Genomic DNA, 18,172 nt, shown 5'->3' with positions numbered 1-18,172 from the left:
TTAGAAGTGTGCAGCCATTTTCTAACTTAAATCATGCAGATTTGATTCGCTATATTGTATATTTGGGCAGCACAACCACCTGAACTAACATCATTATTTGGAAATATACTCAGTAGGAGGAGATGTATATTAATATAAAATTGTGCAGTAAGCTATGTTTTGCTAAATTTCCCAAGATTTTTCACCCTTCCACTGTAAGCCACATACCTCTCAACTGTCCAGAATTTCACAAAACGTCCAGATTTTTGACTTGTATTTGATCTATTCCTCATAAAATCTGTCATTTTCTCATAAATCATTCAGGACTGATGCTTCTTAATGGTGAGAGACATTTGAATTTTAGACTTCAAACTGCAGTGGTGGTGCTGCGGTAGCGTTGTCGCCTCATAGTAAGACGTTGTCCTGTTCGATTCTCAGCTAGAGCGTCTTCTGTGTAGAGACATGGGTGAATGGGTGTACCTTCTTTGAAGGTTGTGCGTCAGGACTGGCAACTCTGCACGTAAAAATCTTTAGCGGACCGGAGTTCCGCTGTGGCGACCCCTAACTGGGAAAAGCCGAAGGACACAACAACATATCATTCAGAAAATGCGTACTAACGAAACTTTATTTTAATAACTTTCTAAGTTTATAAAATTAATATACAAAATCTGATCATTCTTTTTTACTTTGTCCAGAGTTCTTGTGCTAAGAGGCTGAGAGGTATTAGTCACATTATAAAAGACTAGCAACAGGATATGTTTGCCTGAATGTGGCTTATGCTTGCAAAAGGTAATGGTCGCTTGTCACATGTATTCAAATGAGACAATGAGGCTTGGGTGTTTAAGATGTTTATTACACACAAACACAGAATAGATGACTGGAACATTAAACTTAAATGTACTAACTGACTGACTGCTACACACATGCATGCTTTCACTCCGGCTGCTTACACAAAATGACACTCTGCTTGGATGTGCTCAGTCCTTATATGCACATGCCCAAAGACTACAGCTGTTTGTAAGGTACATCAACCACACTCTGATCTACACTGGTAACAAGACATCCCAGAATGTCAATGCAACCTTTCTTTGTATGTGATGTCACAGTGCTGTTACGGACAGTTTATTATAGAAGTCACATGCCTAAACACATGACCCCCAATGTACAGCAGTAGGTCAAAATCACTAGTGGTTACCATATTGAGCCCAGCTGTATGCAACAGGGTTGGAATATTACTCCTGTACATACCTATTAAGATTTACACATGCTGTATGTATTTCCATATCTATCCCTGCAGCTGTCAAAGACACATCCCCACAGCTTCCCCTTTGATTACCGTATGGCCTCCATAGGTTATCCTTTGAATGTAGCTGTCATTCTATCAGTTGCATTCATAGACAATCTTGCAGTTATGTGACATGTGTTCAGAGATATCTGAATGTCTGCTGGATACGTTGGAAGGCAGAGGTTTAATAATTTCAACCATGTGAAAATGATGCTCTGCCACAAACACTTATCCTCTGTGGATGCCACTTGCTGGGAAGTAAAGGTGCTGACCAGTCTTTTTAAGTGATCAGTTGTAGTAGAAAAATGTCCATGACAGAAATACTGACTAGGTATGCGACTACACTTTCCAGCAGTGCCTTGATCATTTTGTCAACATGGTATTCTGTGCCAAAGCAAAGGCATGTTCCACAACAGCTGAGAAATTGGCCCATGGTGGGAGGCAACTGAGAGCAATGGAGTGAAAGAGTCAAAGGAGTTTTTGGTGTTCCTGTAGTGGGGGGAGGGGTGTCAGTGCTTTTTTCAATTATCCCTGTAGGAGCCGAAACGGAGAACAGGATGGCCTTACACCCACATGTCTTGGTAGATATTGCACTGGGTTAGTCCTTCTTAAACCACATTTCTATACAATTTCACTGTACATAGACATCATAGGCTGATCACAACGTCTCCTGTCTATGCATGACGTTAGGTGCATTAGATATCCAGCCATGTTGGACTGACAGTGGAGGTAGAGTTGAGTTCTGTGGTACATATGGATAGGTTTGGTCTGCATGGCACAGAGGAATGGTTTTAGCACAGAAACTCATGCTCATTCTGGTATGTCTTGCTTTGTATGAATAACACAAAATTCTACTATGTTGACACTTGGAGCAGGACAACAGTCTAATGTTACCATCAATGTAGGGGCTGACAGTGATGACAAGACAGATACCAGAGTCACAGTAGGATGGCACAGTGAAACTGTCAGGCTCCATCCTGGGGATTCATCACCAATGTACAGGGTGAAGGTGTGACCACACCCTGTGAAGGACATGATGCTGCACAGTCCCAGTGCTTGTTATCCCTAGTGAAGGGATTCCACACCCACTCATGCCTCTTCTGTGGTTACAGTAGCAAATGAGCAACCTATCTGAAGAAGGCATAGCCACCATTGCACAGCTTCTCAGAAGTACCTGACACCATCATGTGTTACAGGTGGTACCTCACATGAGGCAGAACATGGGGTCAGTCAGTAGATATACAGCACTGTGATCCAGGCACAACCTGTTATCACCTAATCCAGCATTGTTAGAAGCAATCTTTGACTTCTGCGAGGATATGGCATCCAGAGACACAGTAATGGTTTGTCTGATCTGGTCTACAGTGATGTACACTACTGCCACATTCAAATCCATGCAGATGATTGGCAGTGCCATCTTTACCATATTCACTGAAAGTGCTGTCCAAGGACAGTGGAGAGTAAGAAAGGAGAAGAAAACTTTGACTCTGACTGTTGAACCATTGGCCCTTCTGTGCTCCCATATAGTAGCTCATGTCATACTGAGAAGCTCTGGGATTTTTTAACTAGCCCAAACAACCCTCCCACTGAATAACAATGTTATCATATTTGGCTTGGTGGGCATGATGACTGGACCAAGCTCATGCACCCCCCTGAGCCAATAGGGTGAGCATGCCATCTATGCCTCTCCCACCCCAGCTGAGGCATTATTCCTTCTGAGCAATGTCTTCCACCAGAGATCAGAAATGGACTGCATCTCAAGCTCCCTCCTCTGTAGAAAAGTCATGCCAATCCCTCTTACTCATGACAAAGTGCTCCAGCTGCTAGCTGAACTCAGGTCACCTGGGCACAGTCAGGGTGGTGTTACTATGCCTGTCTTCCTTGCAATCTGTGTGTGTGTGTGTGTGTGTGTGTGTGTGTGTGTGTGTGTGTGTGTGTGTGTGTGCGTGTGCATGTGTTTGTGCTCACATGTGTGCATATGAATGTGTGTGTATGTGTGTATGATGTGTGTGTGTTTGTGTGTGTTTGTGCTCACATGTGTGCATATGCCTGTGTGTGGTATGATCATGCTAGAATCCTCTGGCCGAATACCGTCTGTATGATGTTAATCGTTTGTGCGCATGTAGTGCTATGTTGCTGTTTAGCCATACTCAGTGGGTTATATATGGGTGTCATAAATCCAGACTTCTGCAAGTGTTCACTTGCAATACAGTATTCCCATATGGGAGCAGTTAATACATGTAGAGGCAGTCAACACATAGAGGCAAACTAGAAATGTAGTTGCGTATGCTTGTACATCAGCCACAGTGTCAGTGTTTGCCAACTATACAGTCCTGTGAAAGTTTAGTAGGCAGGAAGTGACAATATATGAGATATGTACCAAGTGTGTGAATCATGCCAAGTGAATGAGTGCTGTCTGGCCCAATTTAATTATAATCCGTCTCATGAAACACACTACCTGACAGTTCTCAGAATGTCATTCTTTTTCTCAGACATTTAGGACTGTGATTAAGGAACATTCTTTATTGCTGCATGCATACACTCTGTGGGTTAGGTACCTCAGGATGGCAAACAATGTCACAAAAGTCTGTATGGTGTTAATTCTTTCCTGTCATCTGCTTGGAAACTGTGTATGATCCTCCACAAATAGAAGTATTATATTGAAGAACCTGTTTATTATTCTAGAGATAGAGATCTGTGGAATACCCACAGTGAGTCCCAATTTTGCCTCTGAAAGATGCGTGTATCCAGTATGGAAAGAACTATAAACACCTTAGTCAACAAAGGTAAGTGAAAGCCATGCCTTCCTGTTGAGTCAATGTGTGGATAGCACATGTCAACCAAAATAAGTACAATGACCAAATTACCACTAAATTGATAATAAACTCGTGATCAGTGAAAGGGAGATAACACAGCCACTGATAGTACTATTTTTGATGGTGCCAAACGGCACCTTGTAGAAACAAGTGGCAACTTGCCTTAATGAGGATTCTATGTTGTTTTATGGCTGCTGTGACTTTTAAGCATTCTTCCTATATGCAATGATGATATTTTAGACATAAAACCATGAAAGGTGCACTGAAAGCGACCCAATAAAGCCACGGACGAAGGCAACCAGTATATATAACGTTTTATTAAAGAACAATTCACACTAAAAAACACTCCATCCCCATTAACACTGTTTGAAAATGCATTTTCATTTCATCACACTTCATCAGATGTGGGTTAGAGTGAAAGACAGCCCTTTTATGTACAATCAAACCTTGTTTTTTCTCTGGAAAATGAAGTCTGCTCAGCTGACTGTTAGTATCACTCTTTTTCGCTTCCTAACTGATTAGGACCTCAGTGTACTACAATGTCATTATGCAGTCATTTGCACAAACTTTCTGTCACAGATTTGGGCTTGCTGCATTGAAGTACACCATGGCACAACAAATCGGTACTAGCCACACAGTGGGTGTAAGTTGCCGATTCTGGCACAGGTGTCTGCTGCATGCTATGCAACTTATCTATGAATTCCAGCCTCTGCATTCAAAGTTATACTTAAAAAGGAAGAAAGTGAAACTTGACTTAAGTTAACCTGTTGACATACCATTTCAGTTCATGAAACCAAAGAGCATTAGAACGGTTACATCCTTTCTCCAAGAAGGGTCTGCATTTGCTGAAATGAACAGAGTGTGAATCTGAACAAAAAAAAGAAAAGACATTTGAATTTTTATATCAGTTTTTTATTGCCTTTTCTGCTTGTATTTAGTATCTTATGGTGTTGTGCTATATTTGGGAGGTTTGCGTTTGATTTTTTTTTTATTGCATTTTCTCATTAATGATCAGTCATGTTGAGGTAAACCTGGCTTAGTTTATTTTTTGTCAGGATGATGTCATCAGCCTGTAGATATTTTGAGTGAACTTTAACATACTGACGTTAAATAAATCAGACAATGTCTACCTAAGCCAACTATACTGCTTTGTAGATCACCTTGATATAATTAACATATGCTTATCTCATTTCTAAAGATTTTTTTTTTTTGGTATGGGGCTGTGTCCCCTCTACTTTGTGACATGGGAGCTCTGCCGTCCCAAGTCTGTAATTGCACAACATCCAAGCTCCATGTTATATTGGAGAACATTTCACTGTTTCAAGTGGCATTTTCTTTTACAGTTTTCAGATGAGATAGAAGGGATGGTTTAGCTGCTACATCACCTTTTACCAACATTAGCTTCAGGAAGACATTTGGATGTTGCAATCAGCCTACAGACTGTTTTCTTAATACTTGCACTTTTATAGGTGTAGTTACCATTAATATATATGCATAGGTCTTCAGTTTGTAGATGCTGTACAGCCGAATGACAAGTTCTCCATCTACACTGCCATCAATGAAAACAGAAAAATGGTTATTTTAAATTACTTTTGCAGAAGGGCTATGCCTCTAGAACTCTCAATGGGGGCTGAGCCAATATATACCAATGTCTAAAATTACTACTTCCAAGATGTCATAAATCAAGAAAAAAGGGGAAATCATTTACTCCTCCTTCACAAAGGTATTGCAGCCTTGGAATTAGTATATTTAGAAATTGGGAGTATGGTGACATATTAGGGGGTTTAGGAGGATCCATCCTCATGGGAAAACATGTCATTACTGAATGACGTCTATCACATTTGTATGGTGGACAACTACGTAATGGCAAAAAGTAGGCCATGGATGTGGACAGCAAAGGTGTATATATATATATATATATATATATATATACATATATACACATATACATACACACATATATATATATATATATATATATATATATATATATATATATATATATACAGATGGATCCCTATCAAATTATTGAAGTTTCCAAACTTCGAAAATCATATGGTTAGGACCATATGATCGAAGTTTTGAAACTTCGAACATTTTGAATGGAGATCACAGTACAGCATGGAAGGAAAATTTGCCCTTTTCCACAATGTAATGCGATCATGGAGTTGGTATATTTAATTAGCAGAGGGTAACAGAATTTTTTTTGAATGTTCAAAATTCCAAAACTTCAATCATATAGTCCCGGCCATATGAATTTCGAAGTTTCAGAACTTCGATATTCTGACATAGAGCCATACAGATATATATATATATATATATATATATATATAATATATACACACACAAATATTTTATATATATATATATATATATATATATATATATATATATATATCTATATATATACATATATACACACACAAATATTTTTATATTTATAATGGTCCACCACACACACAACCACACACACATATTTCTGATGATCATATACAGTTTATGATTTATTTTTAGGATATAATGATGTCTAAGTAGCTGTGATTCACCAAGCAAATGCAAAATGTACAGAATTTAAATGAACAGTGCCCATGGTCACTAACAGTAATGTATGAAATAATCTCTAGACAACAGATAAGTCAAAGATGGCCACGTCTTCTGTACTTCTTAGGACTTACCTATTACCATTAGGCTGACAGTACTACTAAACGAGGAATATATAATTCTTTCACTTATATTATGCTTGCAGCGACAGGAATAGTTGCCTTGGTCTGTAAGCTTCAAACTACTTAAAGTGTGATTGGAGTGGGAAATGAGTCTGACCGTGCTGTCTTTATTTAATTCCCACTCATTGCACATCCAGCATGTTAGAGTCAGAGATTCGCCTTGAAGCACAGCAGTTGAATTTTGATTGAGAGTCATCCGTGGTTGTTCTGGGGGATCTGGAGAAACAAATCATTAAAACTGTAATCAGGTACTGAATTTGTTTCCAGTCAATTTTATATTTAGATAAAGATGACTGAGCAATCCTTTTACAGCAATGACAGCGAGCACAACAATGCTAAGTGATTTTCAGATTATTATGCATTTTAAATCTAGAGGCTAATATTTTTATTGATTCTAGGCCTCCACTTTATCAATGCAGCAAGTTAGCAAAATCATGTTATTGCCTCCTATGCACGTAGAGGAAAAAGGTATTAAAATGATTACTAAATACATTTTCACTCTGTGACATAAATATAGTCAAAGAGAACCGCTCATTGATTTAGAGTTAAATGTCTTGGTTGAGTGTTTTGGTTTCAGAAGCATTTTGATTATGAACTGTTTGCACAGATAGTTAAAACTAATGTTTACATACAGCAGCTATCTCATTTTGCTTTGATAATGTACCTGCTTTATGACGAGTACAAAATAATAACTTTCATTGAAGCAAAGATGTGCTACTACCACAATCAGTCATAAGTTACAGAAGACAAACAGGCCAGTTCACTAAAATACTTAATCAAATATATTAGTCAGCAGAGTAAAGCTGATTTTGGTGAAAGCCACTTTATCAATGACCAAAATTATATTTGCTTAAGAAAAATATGCATTTAAGCATTTTTTGAAGCACTGAACTCCTTGCACCTCCATACATAGTGCTGTTCCATCTGTTCCCCCTATTTAATATAATCAGCTTTGTGGTTAATGTATCTCATGATTTAGGAGAACTTCCTCAGTGCAGTAGTTTTAGGCATCCTTCTACACACACACACACACACACACACACACACACACACACACACACACACACACACACACACACACACACACACACACAATAATTTTAGTAAGTTCTATTTGACTAAGTCATATTTGTTGAGTATAACTTCAACACGTGTTAGACTTCTTAATCAGATAGTTTGAACTCTAAAATTAATTCCTTCATTCAATCTATCATCTGATATCTTCAATGCATTTGAGAGTTGCAGGATAGCTGGAGTCTGTTCTGGCATTCACTGGATGTAAGAGACAGAAACTAATCCTGAGCAGGGCATCCACTCCTTCTAGACCATGCACATACACGTAGCCACACGAAAACACACATATATGCACACATACATACACACCCTCTCACATATGGCCTACCTTTTGGATGCGGGAGGAAACATAAAAACCTGGAAAAACCCTCATGGATACAAGGGAGCCCTTCAATCCCCACAAAAAGGCACTCCAGCCAAGACATGAACTGAAGATCTAACTACTATGAGGCAATTAGCTTTAAATGTCAAAGAGGGTCCAGTTCTGATTTTTTTTTCATTCATTAATTCATTTATTCAGTAAGTCAGTCAATTACTTTCCAACACCTTCTTTATTTATTTCAGGATAATGTGAACACATAACCTATCCTGGTTCTCAGTTTATTTAAAGGTGAAGGCAGAGAATACATCCTGCACAGGATGCCAGTCCTTAACAGGAAGTGAACATGTGAGCTAATAAACACACACACACACACACACACACACACTAACCTTGAATAAAAACATTGTAAGGGCAGTGTTTCATATAAAAGCAATGGTCTTAGTTCAAAGGTATGGAATACTGTTATATGCAGCACAGTAAAACCACTTCTAAATAAATGTGGATTAGTAAAAAATTTTCCAGGACTGTTTCAGATGTGCAGAAATAATAAACAATCTTCAGTTGTTTTTAATGAAAGAAGGCTATCAATGGCTGGTACAGGGATATCATGCAATGATGTAATAATGATAGTTTAGGTACCTAACAAAATCCTAAGAGGGCATTCAAGAGTTTGTAACACAGGAAGGTGACATATAAAAAGGGCTTTTCAAAGCACATGAGTTTGATTCATATTATGAATTTAAGCTGGTTTGAAAAAGTGACAGTTTTTCTCACTATAATATCTTTATAACTGTTGGCAGAAGGAAACTGATTGACGTGTTTTAGTTACATGTCCAGTCATTACTAACAATAAGTTTGAGTGTTGACATCCTTTTAGTATGGCGTGTTTATTTGCTAAATCAGCATGTTTTCCACCACTACAGATAATAAACAGAAGGCCACTGTAAGCCTTTAAACCACAACTATACAATTATTTGTGGTTTGATTGCTGTTTTTAAAAAACATGATGAGACTCCGACTTTAAGCAATAACCATTATTGCTATTTCATTTTTTTATCATATAATGCTAATTTTGCTAGTTGGCATGACTGAGATACATGTGCACTGTGTGTTTAGCATCCAATGTGAACTAGTACTAAATATGAGAGACTAATTTAATCTGTCATTTGGGACAACCACATAATGTGGGCAGCAAGAAAAGATCTCAGCATTAGAAAAACACAAATTCTAAACCAAGATAATGAAATCAAAATTAGGAATAAACAGCAAGCCATGAAGCATGTAACTTTTTACATCAAGATGCCAAAAAGCTATTGAATCAGATTTAATAAATGGTAACTAGCTGAAACATGTAGAACATTTATTTCTACATATTGCCTTTGAAGGAAAGCATAAATGAAAGATGAAGAATGCAGTTCCAACTATTTCATTAATATTACTTACCTCTCACTTTTAATAAGTACACATCACTGACTGCAGAAGGAATACACGTTCCAAATATCTTTACCCAGAAAATGCAGGAGTACTCCTCACTCTTGTTGAGGTTAAATTCTGATATCGGATACATGTTTATTTCTTCACATGGTGGGAGCGAATCATTCATGTTTCCATGTTTAAAAATCTTGTATCCTACAACTTTATAACCTTCAGCAGCGCATGTGATGGTAACATTTTCTCCTTTAAAGTAGACAGGATACAATGGAGACAAAAGCAATGAAGGTTTTGTGGGCTTAACTGTAAGGATGAGAAAATAAATTGTTAGAAATTATATAAAGTTTTGATAAGCACAGTAATCATAGTTTCATACACTATGTATTTCGTTTAAGTTGCACTGGATAATTCAGTATGCTGCTTTTACTGGTAAACTGATATTTATTCACAAAGTGTCCACTCAAATCAAAAGCAAATATACATATATATGCTATCATGCTTTACTATGGTTTGGCTCCTGTAACTACTAAGCAGTTGCCTCTTAGGGTGAGAATACTTCTGCTTATTCTTAAAAGGATATTAGTCACCAAAAACACTGAAAACACATTTCTTGATCCAAATGAATTAGGGAACATCTGCTCTTCGCAATCCTACTTATTAGTAATCAAATTAGTGAGACGGTGGTTTATGTATCACTGTATTTGCATTATGTCTTATGACACCTTTAGTTTTTGCAAGACTGATTTTACACATAGGCACAGCAATGAGATTATCTTTGTTTATTTGGCTTTATTTATGTTTTGTTGAATAGGTTAGTCTCGCTAGGCCACTAGCCTTTTTTCAAGGCAGACTGAAAGTTGTATTCATAATGACTAGGGGAAATTTGGCCAAGACACCAAGGAACTTACCCTAAACTTTCTTGCATATGGGGATGCTATTCTCGGTGACACTTCCTGCCTTCCAGTCTAGGTGTGAAGGCGGCTTGAAGAAGCAGGGAGGAAATGGAGGAGGATGCTACAGAGACTGCAAAATGCTATGGAGGTAGAATTTGAAATGAATAATGATATTATGACAGATGCGAGATTGGAAGCAATGGTCAAAAAGGTGCAGGCAGGCGAACCTGTAGATGAAGGAATCGAAAAACTTGTTCTAAAAGTATTTAAAGCAGATGGGGTGTTGGTTTTGGAAGAGATTTCCAATCTCTTTAGAGTGGAGGTACCAGAGCAGGAATGTAAGGTTACAACAAATCAGTCAGGAGGGTTGCTGAACAATGTATTATTAAACTCGATTAAGGAAAGTGAGCTAGAAAGTGGCAAAGATGTGCCCTGGGGTGACAGTGCAGAACATACATCAGGAGGAAGAAATGGTAAAAAAAAATTAAATCGTATGCAGAGATGGTGAAGTCAGGAGTTGAAAAAAAGAAGGAAAAAGTTATAAATGTAAAAGTGGTTGGGAGGGTGGCCTAATGGTTAAGGTGTTTGCCTTAAAAACACAAGGTGCAGGGTTTGAGTCTCACAATGGATAATTGGGCTAGGCTTAAAATGGCTCGCAAGGGCAATCAGCCTGGTACTAACCTATAAAAAGTGAATTTTTACTATAAATACTGAAAAAAAAGAGGACTCTGAACTGAATAGATATAAGGTATGGGATGAAAGAATTTCACTACTGGGAATTAAAGAAAGTGAGGTAAGAGCTTTTATACATATTAAAAAAGAGACTTTTTGTGAAATTATATGAGACTGGTCAAATAGAACAATTTCTGGATGAATATGAAAAGAAGAAAAATAATGAACCATGGAGTTTGTGTGTATTCAAAGCATCTTATAGAGAGACAAAGAAAAAAATATATGTGCAATTTAGGACTGAAGTAGATAAAGTGACGTTAAAGGGACATTTATTGAAGTTATGTAAAAATGTATTAGATGTGTCAAAGTACATGACAATAAAGGTTTATGGACTGAGGCATGGGACTGTAATGTAATTTTGAAAATTGAAAATGAAAGTGTTGTACATTTACCAAGTATTATAAATGTTAAACAGGGGCATGGCTAAATACTGGTGTCAGACTAAAACATGCTTTTGTGTGGTATAAAAGATCATCTAATAGGAAATTGTCAAAAAAGATGTTTTTTCATGTGGGAAAATTGGACATGATGCAAGCGATTGTGAAGTAAGATTTCACAAATATAACAAAAAGGGTCATTTGGGGAGATGTGAAGAAAAAAGGAAAAAGACAGAGACTGATGGTGTGAAAGTATTAACAAAAAAAGATCAAAAGGATGTGGCTGGGCAAAAAGATATAAAATAAGACGAATACAAACAGAGACTATGAATAAAGAACTCATCATTCAAAAAGTCAGTATGCAGGAAGAGTTTAATGTGGGAAAAATGGAAGAGGAAGAATCAGGTTTAAGTGACGGTGATGATATTAAATGGAGAATAAATAAGAAAAAAAGAAATTCAGTTGGTAAAAGAGTACAGGAGAGCAAAAGGAAAAATTACAGAAGGATTTTAAAAAGAAAAAAGAAAGGGAAAGACTGAAAATATATTATTTCAGGTAGAACCACGTGTAAAGTTTTAGCATTAAATGTGAATCGTTTTAAAAATTAGAGAAGAATAGGGATTTTTGAGTGGTGCAAAAAGCAAGATAATGGTGTCATTATATTAAAAGACATTACATTTTTGTCTCAAATAGAAAGATATCAAATAGAAGTGTGGTGGGGATAAAAGGTGATATGGTATTTTGGAAGGGAACCTGTTCAGGAATACTCTTGTTATTTAAAGATAACCAGTAAAAAGTCCAAGGTACCCAAAGAAGGGAAATCCAGCCAAAAATGAATATAAATCAGCTTTATTCCAACAAACCAAACCACATTAACATTTCTTAAACTCCACAAATAAGTTTTCATTTGGGTAGATATTATATTGTCGAACTTATAATAGTTCAAAGCACTAAAGATTGAACTTTAGTGATCAAACTGTTAAAAGTTCAAATTGCTATAAAAATAATTTTAAAAGAAAAAAAGAAAAACCTAAAGGCTGTAAAAGCAGGAGGACAAGCCTGCCTGCACCCCCCACACTTCCCACCACTTAAATATACCAACTCCGAGATCGCACTTCAGTGCAATACAGTGCGGAAATGGAAGACTTCCATTTCCTACATTGTAGCGTGATCTCGGAGTTGGTATATTTAAAGAGCAGTGGGTGTGGGGGGTGCTGGGGGCTTGCCCCCCTGCTTACACCCTTTTGTTTTTCTTTTTTTCTTTTGAAAATGTTTTTATAGCAATTTGACCGTTTAACAGTTTGATCTTTAGTGCTTCAAACTATTAAAAGTTCGACAATATGATATAGACCCTTTTCATTTAAGTACTTCATCAGATGCAGATCTATACCACAATTTTTGCTACTACATTTTGGATGCTCTGGATTTATTTGGAATTTACCACCATGATTATGATGTTTGGCATTGTTTAAAGATTTTGTGGTATAGATCTCCATCTGATGAAGTACTCTAAATGAAAACGTATTTGTGGAGTTTAAGAAACATTAATGTAGTCTGGTTCGTTGGAATAAAGCTGTTTTTTATTCGTTTTGTGGCTAGATTTCCCTTCTTTGTGTACCCTGGACTTTTTACTGGTAATTTCTTGGTACCTTGGTGTGCATTTTTACATTTATTGTTATTTAAAGATACAATTAAAGTGTTAGATACTACCTTTGTTATGACTGGGAGAGTTACGGCTATTGATGCAAGATGGATGGATCATGCTATTAGAATTACTGCAATATATGCGTATGTAAAAAAAAAAGGAGAGAGAAAAGATAAAAATATAATTTGAAATGTGACAGTTAACATGGAGATTGTTGCCAGGAACTTTAATTGTGATTTAAGACAACAGAAAAGAAGGCATATGATGTTAGATTGGTATGGGACATTATAAAATATGGACAGTTAAAAATTTGGAATTCAGAGACTTAGATATATAGAATAGGAGATAAAGCAACTGAAACATATCATTTTTTAGTGTCAGAAAGTTTAGTAATAATAAAACAAGTCAAGTTATTGACAGCATTTTCAGATCATAGGGCAATTTGGATTATGATAAAAGAAAATACTGAGAATATAAAAAAAGGTAGGCTTAAAAGGAAAAAAAGTGAAACTGGATGATGAAAGAGCATGCAGAGATGACAGAATGTTATAAAGATTGGCTAGAACGGTGGTTAAACTTTAAACTGAAATAACAAAAGTGATATGTAACATAGGAGAAAGAAAAATATATATGGGGGGGAAATAAAGTATAACGGTTTGAGTAATTATACAACTGAATGTCTAGAGAAGAACGATGGAAACTTCTTTATAAAGGAACAGGAATTAAATGAACTGAATAAAAAGGAAATACAGCATTTATTGTATAAACAGATATTTTTTGCAAGAAAAAAGAAGAAATCACATCATATTTAAGTAAAATAATTAAAGAGAATAATAGTATAATAAGAGAAATGAAAGCTTCATCCGGTATAAAACATAATATACAGGAGGAGATTATGAATATAGTAAAAAAGCATAGGATATTATTTAAAGAGCAGAGGTTAAAGACATGCAACCATATTCAATAAAGACTACACTATTCATTTACACCTTGTGTGCATTGCTCTATGATGCACACATGGTAGTGCACCATTCTGGATTCAATAAGCAGTTCTATACGGTGTGTAGAGCCGCGCACAGCTGCACAAACAAGGTAAACATTGTGGCATGCAAATGATAGCATAAGCAGCTGAATTGTATGCTAATCAAGCAATGCAAGTTGGAGGAGCTATTTAACAAGCTATAAAGTAACTGTGTAGACTCTGTGCTGGCTTTTCCTGCATATTCCAAAACCTATTATAATACAGCTACAGAAAGGAGTCTTCACATATGCAAAGTTAGGGGTTGCTGTTGCTTTAATTCATCTGTTATGTGCAACAACCTGTAGTCTATGCTGCTGCTGCTAATAGACCAAGACCAAGTAGGAGAAGAATTTTCATTCCCAAGGTAACTTATCACAATCTACATAATGTGGAAATTGTAGAGCACTACAGGGTGGACAGACACACACTGCAGGAACTCTGCAACACCCATCATCCTCAACTCAGAGCCAGGGCAAACCAAGGGGAACCCATCCCAGTGGAGATAAAGGTATGTATACCACTTAGAATTTTAGCTACAGGTGCCTTTCAGAGACCAACTGGGGATATGCTGGGGGTGTCACAGGCATCAGATTCCAGGATCCTCCATAGATTCCTGAATTCTATGCTCAAACATGATAGCAACCACATATACTCTCCCCATACTCAAGAGGCTAGAGCCAGAAATATGCCAGAGTTCTACCCTGTAACACACTATCCTGAAGTACTGGGTGCCATAGATTGGGCATATTTGGAAATTAAGGCACCACCCAGGGAACAGAGAAGGCTCTACATTAATAGAAAAGGCTTACACTCTTTTAAATGTCAAGTCATGTGTAATGCCAAGGGAATCATCTTGAATGTGTATGCTGGCAACCCTGGCAGTTACCATGACTCACATCGGGCACACCTCCCAACTGTATCAGATGTCCACTGGGGGGATATCCCACAGGGTCATTTATTTGGGGATGCAGGTTACGCACTGGAACCATGGCTGATACCCATTAGAAATGCATACACACCTGCTGAAGAATGCCTTAATGAGGCACACGATCAAACCAGAAATATCATAGACCATGTGTTTGGGCTGCTGAAGTTGTGGTTCCAGTGTCTAGATACATCTGAGGAAAACCAGTACAATCCATGTACATGTACTGAAATATTCATAGTACATGCCATGCTGCACAACATCATCCTGAGAAAACAGCTTCAGCAGGATCAACAAGGAGAAGAGATGCACATCCCACCACCAATGGCAAGGTCACCACAGCTACACACACATAATGAGTCAAAGGGGGAAGCAGCAGCTGCTGTAGGTGTAGGCAGACATAGGTGTGCTTAATATGCCCACACATTGGCAAAGAGACAAAGCATAGTACACACACACCAGCTAAGGGCCTAAAACCTTCCTCTTATGCAAATGCATATAGTATCATCAATGCCATGGAATGTGCTCAACCTTTACCTACCCATGTAATGGCTGTGTACTGCTTGCATCAGATAGAGTCATCCCTGAACTAAAACTGATCCTTGCATGTTGTTACTTGGTAGCGTAAGCAAGTAAAAGGTGGGAGATCTGTACAGGAATGATCTTAACATGTGGCAGCAGAGACTTATTTAAATTATATGTGTCCATTATTAAGTAGTAGGCCTCAGGCATCAAAGAATCATACAGTCATACCTCTCAAAAGTAGTTATAGTCGCCGCATACCCTCAGTATGGCACAATACATCTGTACTGGAAAATCATTAAAGAGAGAAGTTAGAAAGTAATGAGATACATTTCAGTTTCTGACTTCACAACCTTCACAATTCATGTCAGAAGTCCTATGGTGCACCCAGTCACATGTCCTGTTGTGGCTGCCTGCCTACTGAATTCACATCTGCAACTATCTGCTGCCAAATTTGCATTCTGTCTGACATATCTCCACATCCCCTCTCAAGCAGAAAGGTACAATGTCACCTAAAACCTTTCAAAAATGACCTGATTTTCACTGTCACTGAAGGGTGGTTTTCAGGGACTAAAACACCTGGGTGCCATAGTTCTAGGTGTCCTAAAATACAACAGAAGGATAATGCACATAAGTATCACATAACTACAAAATAACTGTTCCCAGATAAAACAGAAATGTAGCATTTCAGTATTATCCACTGGAGAAACATAAAACAGTATAGAAATCTGAAATATGAACATGTTGGATGCCAAAAAAGGGAGATTAACCATAGCAACATATCCAGGGGCGGCTTGTGGCATCGGACTGCTGGACTGCAGCCCCCTCATCTAATTTCAAAGAAAATGTTAAAAAAAAAGTACCTTTTTTTGTGTGTGACAGACTTAGCAGATGTATTTTTTTGGTTAAATGGATCTCTCCGAGTCCGCGGACTGCAGCACGCTGACAAGACTTTAACCACTCGAGTTGTGGCAGTTTTAAATAGATTTTTTTTTTTGTTTTTATTTGCAGCCTGGGGGAGTAATTAAGGCATTATTGTGATGCCCAGAAGTCTTTGCGGTTCCAAACTGCATAGAATTGGAAGGGGCTCGGACTGCGACGTCCGCAGGCACGTCATGACGTGCTTGCTGGGCTAAATGCTGCTGATTGGTTGTCGCTCTCTTCCCGGGCTTTATGTGCTGGGAAAAGAGCGAGAATCAGACAGTCAGTTAGCTTGTGATTGTGTATTGATTCGTGACTGTGTGACAGACACACGGGATTCCGGGAAGGAACGATTATTTTTTTAATTAATAATTGCCATTGTGGATTTTAATTTTTGTGGGGCACTATACGGCTATATGTTTTGTCAGCTGTGCTGAAGCAGTGAAGCCTTAAAGAACAAGAAGAAGAACTGAAGAAAGAAGAACTGAAGAAAGAAGAAAAGAAGTTAGAAGAAGAACAGAGTGAAGGTGCAGAACTAAAGTAAGTAATTATACTCTTTATTATGTTCCTTTGACAGAAGGAATCTCAAATATAGATCTTCCTGGAGAAATTGTCATTTAAATTTTAATTCACCCTGACTGGTGCAATGTATTGCAATTGTGGAAAGGCTGAAAAGTGGCATTTAAGATAAAGGTGTGGTGTGGATATATGAAACTATTACTCACTGAAAGTGACAGAACTGCAAGTGCATGCTGATGAGGAGCATAAGTCTTACTCTTTTCTGCATCTTAGAATAGCTAGTGAGCTGCTGGGATGTGGTGTGCTTTCATTTTCTGTATTAGAGATTTTGTATAGGAAAAAGTGGAATGTATTAAAATAAACTTTATAGAGGTAAGAATTACAGATAGAGCTAGTACTCAGTAAATGAAATGTGTGGGAGTGTGGACATCTCAATAACATGCATTGTGCAGCCTATGTTTACCAAGGAGTCAGAACACATGCTACAGTAGTAGTGTATTTGTACATACATATAGGTAGATATACATATACACAGGTCTGGGTGAATTACATTACAGTATACATTTTTAGATAATGGCAGAAGCCATGTCCCATTTGAAATATGAGATTCGGCATAAAGCATGGAAAAAAGAAGAAATGAAGAAAAAGGAAAACCTCTCATTCAGTCACATACAGACTGCATTTCTTTTTAAGGTTCTGGTGGTACTGCATATCCTGCATTTTAAAAATGATTTGCACTTGGAGTGGTAACTAACTTCTGTCTACTTTGTGAATACTTAACTGTCTCATGGAATGGCGCCTCTAGCCTTTTAGTGCAACTTAACATAATGGCTGTAAGCCACTAGCAACAAGCACAAATCTACTTTGAAGAGGTGTGTGCTTTTATAAAGTGGGTAACTATTACCCTTACTGTATATCTTTTTTTTGAATAAAACCACCAAAACATGTTCCTTCTTGCTTGTTGTGGCTTTGTAATATTTCATTTTA

General features: G+C 37.5%; 1 protein-coding gene across 1 annotated transcript in view; it reads right to left on the bottom strand.

Moving 5' to 3' along the window:
- The window catches only part of LOC122790443 (platelet endothelial cell adhesion molecule-like), a 611,804-nt gene that overhangs the window by 383,400 nt on the left and 210,232 nt on the right, over window positions 1-18,172 (bottom strand). Inside the window, exons 3-4 of the mRNA XM_044057977.1 lie at window positions 9,643-9,933; window positions 6,756-7,019 (exon numbers count right to left, since the gene is read on the bottom strand). Of these exons, the coding sequence (XP_043913912.1) occupies window positions 6,756-7,019; window positions 9,643-9,933 (555 nt within the window). The remainder of the gene's footprint in view (window positions 1-6,755; window positions 7,020-9,642; window positions 9,934-18,172) is intronic.

Source organism: Protopterus annectens, chromosome 16.part0, assembly GCF_019279795.1.
Source record: "Protopterus annectens isolate FY-2018-M chromosome 16.part0, PAN1.0, whole genome shotgun sequence".
NCBI classification, from domain to species: domain Eukaryota; kingdom Metazoa; phylum Chordata; order Ceratodontiformes; family Protopteridae; genus Protopterus; species Protopterus annectens.
The sequence above is the reverse complement of the archived record's forward strand: the minus strand, read 5'-3'. Positions and strand labels throughout refer to the sequence as shown.